The sequence below is a fragment of the Chenopodium album genome, chromosome 24 (genome assembly GCF_948465745.1).
Source record: "Chenopodium album chromosome 24, dcCheAlbu1.1, whole genome shotgun sequence".
In the NCBI taxonomy this organism is placed as follows: Eukaryota; Viridiplantae; Streptophyta; class Magnoliopsida; order Caryophyllales; family Amaranthaceae; genus Chenopodium; species Chenopodium album.
In genome coordinates this window covers 7,784,945-7,796,479 of record NC_137857.1, presented here as the reverse complement: position 1 = coordinate 7,796,479, position 11,535 = coordinate 7,784,945, and the positions used below count along the sequence as shown (strand labels likewise).

Here is an 11,535-nt window from a genome sequence, read left to right as displayed (position 1 = left end):
ATTTTAGCTAAAAGCAAGGTACAAATGCGCATTAGCGTCAGTTTCCTTACGAGACTTTATATACACCATGACAACAATTCTCAGTAACAACGATCTGGTAGTGTGAATGAGAAATAGGCGGTTTTGGGAGGATAAATTGGGACGAGGAAAAGGATGATTTCCGGTTCAGACGAGGGAGTTAGAAGTGGGTGTGAGACTGAGTTACAAGAGAGGGAAGGGCAAAGGTTGGGAGTCAGGGGTTCGGGACTGTGAGAAAGACTGTGCCTAGGTGGTGGATTGACGAGTGTTAGTTAACCCAACACAATAAGCGGTTAAATTGTCCACCTATAAATTTGTGATGTTTTTGAGTAATTTAGGATTTAAGGGCTAGCTTTAAAAAACTGAATGAGAATTATAATGTGCAATTGTGAATAGATTCTAATATGTTCATAGATTTGAATATTTCATTGGCCCTAAGGGCAAAGGTGGTTTCGTGACTGAAGGCGAGAAATGGTGCGATCCAACAATAACTTCTCCACCATACCAAGTTATTCCATATTGTAAAACTCCGTATAAAATGTGTCAAAAGCACTTGTAGCAAATAATACGGAGTATATAATCGAGCTTGAAAGAGACGAGTAAACTATCTGACCTCCAAAACATAAATCTATCAAAATCTTTTTGCATATAACTGGATCTGCGACATAGGAAACTTAATGAAGAAGATAATCAAACTACATAAAAAAATTTAAAGTAAAAGACTTATTTAGAGGCATAAAATCGAAAGGTGGCCTGCAATTGCATCATGCAAATTCCAATTTATACGGTAAAATGAGATTAAAGCATCTCAGCTCCTCTTTATAAAAAAAAACAAATAACATATGCACAAAATTCACATCTATAATATTATAAATTTAAAGGAACAACATGCTACTGTCATGTGTCACCATTCCTTCCACATGACTTGGCGCCACATGAGCGATATGTGTCACCATTCATTACCCTTTTGACCTCTTCTTCTTCCATGACTACAATATTTTCTCTCTCCTCAACCCTCATATTTCACATCATCTATAACAAACTCCTACATTTTATCATTAATTAACAATTCCACAATCAAATTTCCCAAAATTAAATTAATAAAATTTACCCAAAACCACCGCCACAAAGCCGCCTCACCAAAATCCTCCTTATCTCGACCATTATTGTTAGAGGACCAACTCAACCAAAAGCTTAAGCTGATGGTTGAGGCCTAGGAATATGTTTTATACTCTATCACTCCCCCTCACATGAAAGGCCCTTTGGGCTTGAAATGTGGATGCAACACAGGCCCACCAATACCTGGTGCGAATTAATTCCACTTTAAAGGAGGGGTGGATGAGATTCGAACCCGTGACCTTTGTGTCACGCTGACTCTGATACCATGTTAGTGGACCATCTCAACCAAAAGCTTAAGAGCCAGCGTGACACAAAGGTCACGGGTTCGAATCACATCCACCCCCCACTTTCAAGTGGAATATTAAGCGCTGGGTATGAGGGAGGCCCATGCTGCATCCACACTTCTAGCCCAAACGGGCTCTTGTGTGAGGGGGCGTGATAGAGTATAAAACATATTACTAGGCCTCAACCATAAGTTTAAGCTTTTGGTTGAGTTAGTCCTTTAACATGGTATCAAGAGCCAGCATGACACAAAGGTCACGGGTTCGAATCTCATCCGCCCCTCCTTCGAAGTGGAATTAATTAGCACCAGGTATGGGTGGGCCTGTATTGCATCCACATTTCAAGCCCAAAGGGTCTTTCATATGAGGGGGAGTGATAGAGTATAAAACATATTCTTGGACCTCAACCATCAGCTTAAGCTTTTGGTTGAGTTGGTCCACTAACATGGTATCAAGAGCCAGCGTGACAAAAAGGTCACGGGTTCGAATCTCATCCACCCCTCCTTTAAAGTGGAATTAATTCGCACCAGGTATGGGTGGGCCTGTGTTGCATCCACATTTCAAGCCTAGAGGGCCTTTCATGTGAGGGGGAGTGATAGAGTATAAAACATATTCTTGGGCCTCAACCATCAGCTTAAGCTTTTGGTTGAGTTGGTCCTTTAACAATTATCAATAGAATTCGACCTCCCCAAACTCAACAGAGTAGCAACACTGATTTGGTCATTCTCCAGATCATCTCAAAACTCCAAATTCGAAGCACTAATCGCCTAACCAAGTTGCATATGATCATTCTTCATCGCCAGCAAGTTGGGAGGTGCGGGAGAGAATGCGGGGAGTGGTGCAAAATCTGGCCACCATTGATAGGCAAGAGGAGAGATATCGAAAGGGGAAGAAGGAAAATGAAGATGGTGGACTTATATGAGTCCGTCTCACCCCAAAACTTTACCATTACGAAATGCAACCTTAAGCTAGATAGGTTAAAACATGTACTATCTCCATTTTTTAAAGTTCGACTCACTTTCTATACAAGTGGTCAAAATAAAATAAGGGCCTGTTCTCTTACGTTGAAATTCAGTTCAGTTCAGCTCAATTCAGTTCAATTCAGCTCCCAATTTCCTTCTCTTATAAAATATTCATTTCAGTTCAGTTCAATTCAGTTCAGCTGAGTTCAGTTCAGTTCAGTTCAGTTATGTCCTGATAGGCGTGTCGCGTACCTAACAAAAAACAACCTAACAAGACCACTACTATGTAGACGGGCAAGTAAGGGTCGGATCCTAAGAGACTATAGTTCAACTAATTAATTAGACTCAAGTAACTACTAAGCAAGTAACCAATCAATATCGATAGATCAAAACTAGAACAATATTAACTAATAAGCAATAAATAATAATAATAATATGAAATTAATCAAGAACTAAAAACATCTAAGATTAAGTATCCCCACTAATATGAATCAATGCAATAGAACAATCCCTTTCCCTCAATTAAATCAATAAACATTCCACAGGACAGATACTCCCTAAAACAATACTAAGAGTTTCTTTCGATCAACTAATAGCTTCCCTGACATGCAATCATACCTATTTTCATGGAATCATACATATTAAAGACATTGAGAACGGCATCCTATAAGTCCTAGCAAGAACAATTAGCTATTTTCATGCATAAAAGCTCTTACTTTTAATTAGGGTTCTAAAATCAATTAAGAATCAACTTTCGTTGTAAACCTAATCACATTCAATAATACTATTTCTAGTTAATCATTGATAATAAAACCAACCCTAACAAAGAGGAATTATAAATTAATTAAATTGGGAATTGGGAATCAAGTAACACATCAATCCATATTAGGGTTCAACCTAACCCTAGATTATGAAACTACTCACACATGATAATGGAAATAACAAGACAAATAATTAAAGAAAACATAATAACAATAGAAAATTAAAGAGATTAAAGATGAAAGAGAAGTACTTGAAATTGAATTAAGATGGATGCTTCAATGGAGTTCTATGTGTTCTCTCACAAAACAACGTAGAATGGAAAAAGCTATAATAAAAATTAGATGTTTTAAAATAGGGTTAAAACCCCTATTTATACTTTCCTAAAAATAAACATAAAATAATAAAGAAAAATAAATCTCCTACGCACACGTACACGGCCGTGTGCTGATGGGTACACGACCGTGTAGCTGACCGTACTTGATCTTCATATTTCATCATATACGTACACGGTCATGTAGTTGAGAGGTACATGAGCGTGTAGGCGGACTTCATACGGAGATGGAATCACACGACCGTGTAGCTCGTGGTACACGACCGTGTAGCAAACACTCGAACTTAGAACTATCGCATGACCGTGTAGTTAAGGGTACACGGCCATGTAGCATGTAAGCATGGATGGAAGAATCACACAACCATGTAGCTTATGGTACACGACCATGTAGCTTATGGTACACGACCATGTAGCTTATGGTACACGGCCATGTAGCATTATCATCAATCATCATCTAGCACTCCAATACACTTCTCATGACTTGAAAATCTCTTTATGAAGCTCTCCAATCCACCTCAAAATGTCGTGACATGCTCATCATCACTCCAAATGCTCCATTTCATCCTGAAATCACAATATAACAACCAAACAACGAAATCGAGTCCAACTTGGATATAAAACATACAAAAACACGAACTATAAGTTGAAATTCTATGGTAAATGCATTCCAAATAACCCAAGAATAACGGTATAATATCGACTTATCATGTGCAGTTGAGTTCGGCCAATGAGAACAGGCCCTAACTTTGACCAAATTGTATGATTTATACACCAGAAATAAATATAAATATTTCAAAGGCAAATTTGTCAAAAAAAACCTTTTAAATGCACCACTTTACGAAAAAAAAACCTTTTAAAAGCTTTTTTGTTAAAAAACCCAGAACTTAAAAAATTCTGTTCAAAGAAAACTAGTATCACTAATTTACTCAATTAACCTCTAATCTCTTCTAATTACTCTCTAACACTCACTTAACTATTTAATATATAAATTAAAAGATACTTCCTCCGTTTTTCTTTAGATGCAACACACCATTTAGCGCGGTAATTAAGAAAGGTGGGGTTTACATGATATAATAAACTTTAAAATAGGATGAGTGATTGTTAGGAGTGTAATTTAGGGGGCCATGTGGTTTAAATAAGGAAATAGTATAGTTTTTCCCTAAAGTAACTTTTCTTTTATAGTGTGTTGCAAGTATTGTGACATTTCCTTTTTAGGAAAGTGTTGCAAGTAAAAGAAAACAGAGAAGTAAATAAAACACCACCACCACTTTAAGTCTCTAACCACCAGCCACCCTCCTCCCTTTCCCCTTCCCCTACAGCAACCCCCTCCCCCAACTCAGCCGCTGCCTTAAACCCTCCACCTCCGGTAACCCACCTACACGTTCGGCCAACCTCTTTCGAAACCCTAAACTCGACTACCCACCTTAAGATTATCAAAACCTAAAGAAAAAAAGAGCAAATCACAACAAATTCCACAAATTAAGCAAATCAACCCCGTCAATGGCGATTTCCGATCTTCAGCGCCATGTTTTCAAGCAACATTTTCGGGTTTTCAAAATTGAATAATTGTAAATGGTTGAATGTTGATGGTGGTTGAAGAAGGGGGAAAAAGTGAAGTAGAAGAGGGAGGAAGAAAACACAGTCCGTTCGGGAATTCTGATAGAGATAGATGTCTGTGGGCTGTGGTATTTCGGGAATTCCAATCGAGTAGGTGTGGTTGGGGTGGTTTTCGCGGCTGAGGTGGTGGGTAGGAAGGTTGTCGGGGTTAGGCTTTTAGAGGGGGTCGGTCGTAGGTGGGGGTTAGGTCGTTTGGAGGTGGTTTTCGTGGCAAAGGTGGTAAGAGGGAAAGGGAAGGAGGTCGGCGGCAGTGGAGCTGGGTCACTGGTGGTGAGAGTGGCTACCAGGGGAAGGGGAGAGAAAGGAAGGTGGTTGGGTTGGTGGTTAAAGTGGTGGTGGTATTTATTTTTTTTTATTTATAAATTAATTTAATTATTTAATAGTTAAGTGAGTGTTAGAGAGTAATTAGAAGAGATTAGAGGTTAATTGAGTTAATTAGGGATACTAGGTTTCTTTGAACAAAAAATTTTTAAGTTCAAGTTTTTTTTAACAAAAAAACTTTTAAAAGGTTTTTTACTCAAAATGGTGCATTTAAAAGGGTTTTTTTTTTGACAAATTTGCCTATTTCAAATATCTACTTTTTATAATTTTCACTTATATATAGCCGAAAATATTTATGGTAAAAAATGATTATTGAAGATCGCGTAAATGCAAATTGAGACAAACTTTCAAAAATGGATGAAGTATATAAAGTTTATATGCTTCTCCTATAACAAAACCATACATGATATATACCATATACTATAAGTCAATACATTGATCGGGGTAAATTGATTCGGGACACATACTAACATGCTACAATTATGAGCCATCGATCGACATTGTACTAGTTTCATTACTGACCGAGTGACCACCCAATAATAATCAACACCTCTATGAATTCCCATATATTCCGTATTACGTACATCATCTACCAAGTTGTTCATTTTGGTTGAAAAATGTATAGATATTTTGAACTAAACCTATAAAGTATAAACTAGCAAAAACCCCTTTGAGTTTGAGTGTATGGTCAATGGTGTGAATTGTGAAGTAGAATGATAAGTAGTGTTTGCGAAATATGTCCAGTTCATATAAATTATTTAATTGTTTATGAAATCAATAAAATTAATGATGTTCACCAAAAAAATAAAATAAAATAATTGATAGATTATCATAAATCTAATCTAATCTAATATATATATATATATATATATATATATATATATATATATATATATATATATATATATATATATATATATATATATATATATATATATATATATATATATATATATATATATATATATATATAAAGGGGAGTTTTTTCCCGAGTTTTTAGAGAGCCACGTAGGATCTAATTTTCTCAGCGCGCCATATAGGATTATAAATCTTAGGAGTGGCCAATTAAATAAGAGATTATTAATTTCTTTTAGAATTAAATAATTCAAATGCCACGTAAGCAAAATTAGCGAATGAGATTTTTAAGTTTTAATTAATTAAATATTAAATATTATCTTTTAATATTAGGAATTTTATCTAAATATACAACAAATTTTAGCTCATAAATACAAAAAAAAAAAAAAAAAAAAAAATCAAATAAACTGTGCATTGCACGGGCTTCATCTAGTGTACTTTAATTTTAAGTCAAAATAACTCTAAGATTTAAATAAATTATCTGTAACAAAAAATCATATAAAAAACAATATCTTATACAAGTACTATACTTTTGTTTTTAATTTTTGAGTAATTTGCCATTATTGCCTCAGCCCATACTATGAATTGGAATTTGGAAGAACCACATCAACAAGCACATGAGTTTCCATCACAACAAATGTGTTTTCCACAAGTAATCGCTCATTGAAACAGAATTTGGGGCCCACAGCCCAATATCCGACCCTACAGCCCAACAGCCCAACAGCCCTAAAGCTGAGGCTATAAAAATTTTGCAATTGTAATGCTCTCATCCTCACTCTCACTCTTCCCTCTCACTCTCAATCTCACTCTCAATCTCTACACTTCGAGTTGAAAATTTCGGAATAGATTTCAATCATGTCCCAACTTAATTCATTTCCAATTATAGGTAACAAGCTAAGAGATGCACGTAAATTTGTGCGTGTGAATCTATGAAGTTCAATATTCTCTATTTCTCTTTCAAATGAAAGGTTTTCTTTCTTTTAAAAAAAAGACAAGATAAAAGATAAAAATGAGAGGGGTATTTTGGGAAAGTGAAATTTATCACCCAAAACCCTTTTTCACTTTATATATAGGATACGAAGTATTATACAACGGTTTCTAATTGTTCATTGTTTCTATCCTTCCTTGATATTTTGACGGTTAATAAATTGTTTTTCTAGTCTCATGAGATTTCATAAAAGGTTATAGTATATACTGTATTACTTTAGAAAGAAATAAGTCACCTTAATAATGATCTTTTTTTTTTTTAGAACTTATTTATGAATTAACTTAAATTTATTTAACTTTCGACATCTATGACAATGAATTAGAAAGGTAGATTACAAGGACTAATTATACGAAACTCCTTAAGCTAAAAAGGGCAGAAGAAAAAATAAAGATCAAAAAATTGTGCACTGCTGGTCTCAAACTCTGATCTGTATCTACGTTCACTGAGATGCACGACGAACTAAGCCAAGCTACATGACAATAATATATATTCATACTATTATCGTTAATACTTTTATACTTGTATATATATATATATATATATATATATATATATATATATATATATATATATATATATATATATATATATATATATATATATATATATATATATATATATATATTTGTGATTTATGATTATTAGACACTGGATTGATACATTCATACATAATTCTGTTATTTGTAATTAAGGAGCATCATTTTTATTTTTAAAACTTTAAATTGAGTTCACCATGAATTGCATTTCATATTTCTGATGAAATACTAATGCAGACATTAGTCCTTTGGTTGCTAAAGCTGATGATGCAAACATGGCTAAGGATGCTGGAGTTTGCGGAATTGTTCAACAACTGAATAAAGCTTGTAGAGAGCATGGGCTTTTCTACGTGGTACATTGAATATTTATTTAGCTGCAGTAGTCTTTTAAGAGTGTCATTGCATGTTGTTGTGTTGGCTTATTAACCCAATAACCCCTAGATCCTATGTAATTAGGTCAGGGTATAAGTTTTCACCTAATATTTACTTTGCTAGTTTGCTCTGAATGAACTTAAATTACATTTTGCCAAACTATTTTTTTTTTTTAATTTTTAATATTAAATTATGGAAAATGCTATACATAGCCCTTAGGGCTACATATAAGCATTAAATTTACACTTGAAAATCATAAAAAGTTAAGAAATCATGAAAATATAAACACTAATTACACTGATTTACGCGTGTTTTTGTCACGAATTCCTAATTTTATACAATTTTCAAGAGTATATTTAATGCTTATATATAGCCCTTAGGGCTACATATAGCATTACCCTTAAATTATTTACTGAAATTAAATTATTTTTATTATATCCTACTAAATTTGTTGTTTAAAGTTATTAAAGTTCATGAAAGTTTCATTAAAAATAAAAAAGTTCATGAAACTTCACTTATTGCCGAAATATACTAAATTTACGAAACTAAAATTATTTTAATTGAATATCTATCATATTTTAAGGTGCAAATTAAAGAACCGATCCTTACACTACTTTATACGAAGTATCTCATACTATTGAATGGTTCAATTTTTGATGATTAGAGAGGTCATGGCATCCCAGACTCTCACTTGAAGGAAGTGAGAGATCTCATACGTGAGTTCTTCAGTCTGCCTCATGAAGAGAAAATGAAAATCAAGATGACCGCAGCAACTGGATATAGGTTTAATGGCATATATACTTGAGCTCTCTATAGTTTCATTAATAAATGGTCTTTACTTGCTAATTTTATCATATCCACTTAGCTATATTAATCGTGACCTGGTCTTAATGTAGAGGATATGAAGAACTTGATAAAATTTATACCAGTGGTCAACCTGATGTGCAAGAAGCTATTGATGTAAGTAAATATTTCGTATTCCCTCACTTTTTGATCTGATTTTCGAGTTATGTTGTTAGTTGAATGCTTGAATGCAATGTGCTTAACTAAATATTATCAAAGATTGCATAAGAATTAATAAGTAGTTGTGTGTTTTGTCTACTACACCAGTAGCTACACTTCATTTGTAGAATGATTGTCTTTAATTCTAAATTGTTATTACAGTATTACAAAGAATTCGAAGATGGAACGTATGGAGATAAGGGAAAACCAATGGAAGGACCAAACTTATGGTATGTGGCAAATTATATACATACCTTGGTTTCATTCTTGTTACATACAAAGTATATTTGCTTAAACATTTTCAATATGACTAGTGAAAAAAAAAAGTTGAAACAATTCTAGCGTTAGTATATAATATGACTCTATATAGTAATCTAATGCAACTACGTATACTTCTCTTTATAATATGTAGGCCATCTAATCCTCCAAACTTTGAAGAAGTGTTGAAGCAGTACATTGACGTTTCTACAGGCATGGTTTCAACCTATCCTATATAAGATAAAAATTTGTATACATGTATGCGCTCGACTTTGATCTAATTTAGATTCATTTGCTTTGTATATACAACCATGCGAGCAGAACTTAGTCGAAAGATAATGAGAGGTATTGCATTGGCCTTGGGCGGATCAGGCAATGAATTTGAAGGTTGTATTGCAGGAGATCCATTTTGGGCGGTAAGGTTGATAGGCTATCCTCCGGTAGTATCAAATGTCGAACCACAACGGATGGGATGGTACATAACTTAATCTTAGATTCTTGTTGGATTCTTGAATTTCATCATTTTAGTTTTGTTAACTTAACTAACGTTTACCTTGTATTACAACGATCTTGTACATAACCTTAGTGGAGCGCACACAGATTATGGTAAGTCTTTGTTTGAGGAAATGTAAATTATTGGCTTCTATCTTCTTTGTCCCTATATTTCCGTCCCATAGCCATATTTTGGGGTCAAACTTTGAATATTTATTTCGACCATATATAAATCACCGCAAATCTGTATAAAAGAAAAGATTATATAGTTATGTGTGATTTTATTATATTCGTTTCATCGTATATTATTAATAATATTACATTTTAATAATTATTACGTGTATGAAAATATAGATGTACGAAGTATATGTTCTAAGACTAGTCTTGAACACTATGAAAAATCAAATAAATAGGTAGAGAGGGATTATGTGACAAAATTGATTTCATAATGCTCTTGATCAACAGGTCTTTTGGCATTGGTTAATCAAGATGAAAGTCTATCAGCTATAGAGGTACATATTTTCATTATGCTCTTTTTTTTTTCTTTTCTTTTCTTTTTTTTTTTTTTTTTGCATGAGAATCAAACTAGTAAAATCATATATAGTTTATTTAATATAACTCGGTATTTTGTTTGATTATTAGTTATTTTTTGAAAAATTAACATCAAATGTTGTTGAAGGTTATGAACAATTCTGGAGAGTGGATCTCTGCTCCTCCAATTCCTGGCGCAACTATTTGCATTCTTGGTGATATGCTAAAGGTCCATAATCATCTATTCATCAATATTTAAGCCTAAAGTTGAAATACAACTCACTTATAAAAACAATTCTACTTCCATCGATGTTGTCAATTGCAGATTCTGTCCAATGGTTTGTACAATCCTGCTCTTCATCGGATTATCAACGCGTCCCCAAAATATCGTGTTAGTGCAGTTTACTTCTACGAGGTTAGCCTCTATTTGATCATCTAATGAAAATTGAGACTCTTTAACTCAATGTTTAATTTATGTGTAAAATTAAAGCTATTGTTTTCATAGACATTACACTAAGGTAAATTTATGTTGAATGGACAGACTAATTTTGATGAAGTTATTGAGCCCTTCGACTTCTGCGTACAAAAAAGTGGTGGAAAGAAGGAACTTGGCACAGCTGTTTATGGAGACCATCTTGTTGCTAAATTGAAAATGTCCTATCCGTTTTAACATTGCTTACAAGACTGATGTTGAATGACCAATTATGCTATATTTCGTTGTTTATTTGGAACAATTTTATTTGCTTTAGGCTTTACAATCTTGTCTTCCATCGTACGCTCAACTGTTTTATTAGTTAATAATCCCATTTGTATTATCATTATCCTTCAGATTACAAGTGTTCAAAGTAACAACATGGAGCATCGCTCGAGCCACACACTAGTTATGATTCAAAAAACAGGCCATAATATAATTCTATATTGGTGTGGAGGTGCTAATATAATTTAACCCATTTTTTTTTTTAAAAAAAAATGTGAGTTATATTAATTTATTAACACCTCCACACTTTGAATTCTGTTGGTTTAAAAAAGAAAAAAAAGAGTCCAACTGTTGATTACAAAGCTAAAATTAGAGAAATCAACAAAAAGCAAG

The 11,535-nt window shown here is 33.6% G+C and overlaps 1 protein-coding gene across 1 annotated transcript; it reads left to right on the top strand.

Moving 5' to 3' along the window:
* Positions 1-153: 153 nt before the first annotated feature.
* Positions 154-11,115, top strand: LOC145610489 (homoarginine-6-hydroxylase 2-ODD-C23-like). The gene is made up of 13 exons (XM_081665817.1): positions 154-248; positions 433-539; positions 8,028-8,143; positions 8,827-8,945; positions 9,059-9,122; positions 9,327-9,394; positions 9,577-9,635; positions 9,744-9,897; positions 10,009-10,028; positions 10,380-10,426; positions 10,594-10,674; positions 10,771-10,860; positions 10,987-11,115. Exons 1-13 carry the CDS (start codon positions 154-156, stop codon positions 11,113-11,115), a joined length of 1,149 nt encoding a protein of 382 aa, XP_081521943.1.
* Positions 11,116-11,535: the final 420 nt, after the last annotated feature.

Excerpts from the sequence above, each read along its gene's own strand:
- LOC145610489 (XM_081665817.1), top strand. The coding sequence starts at position 154 with ATGATTTCCGGTTCAGACGAGGGAGTTAGAAGTGGGTGTGAGACTGAG. Across the intron at positions 9,395-9,576 it reads ATGGAAGGACCAAACTTATG|GCCATCTAATCCTCCAAACT; the intron begins GTATGTGGCAAA and ends TATAATATGTAG. Across the intron at positions 10,427-10,593 it reads AAAGTCTATCAGCTATAGAG|GTTATGAACAATTCTGGAGA; the intron begins GTACATATTTTC and ends ATGTTGTTGAAG.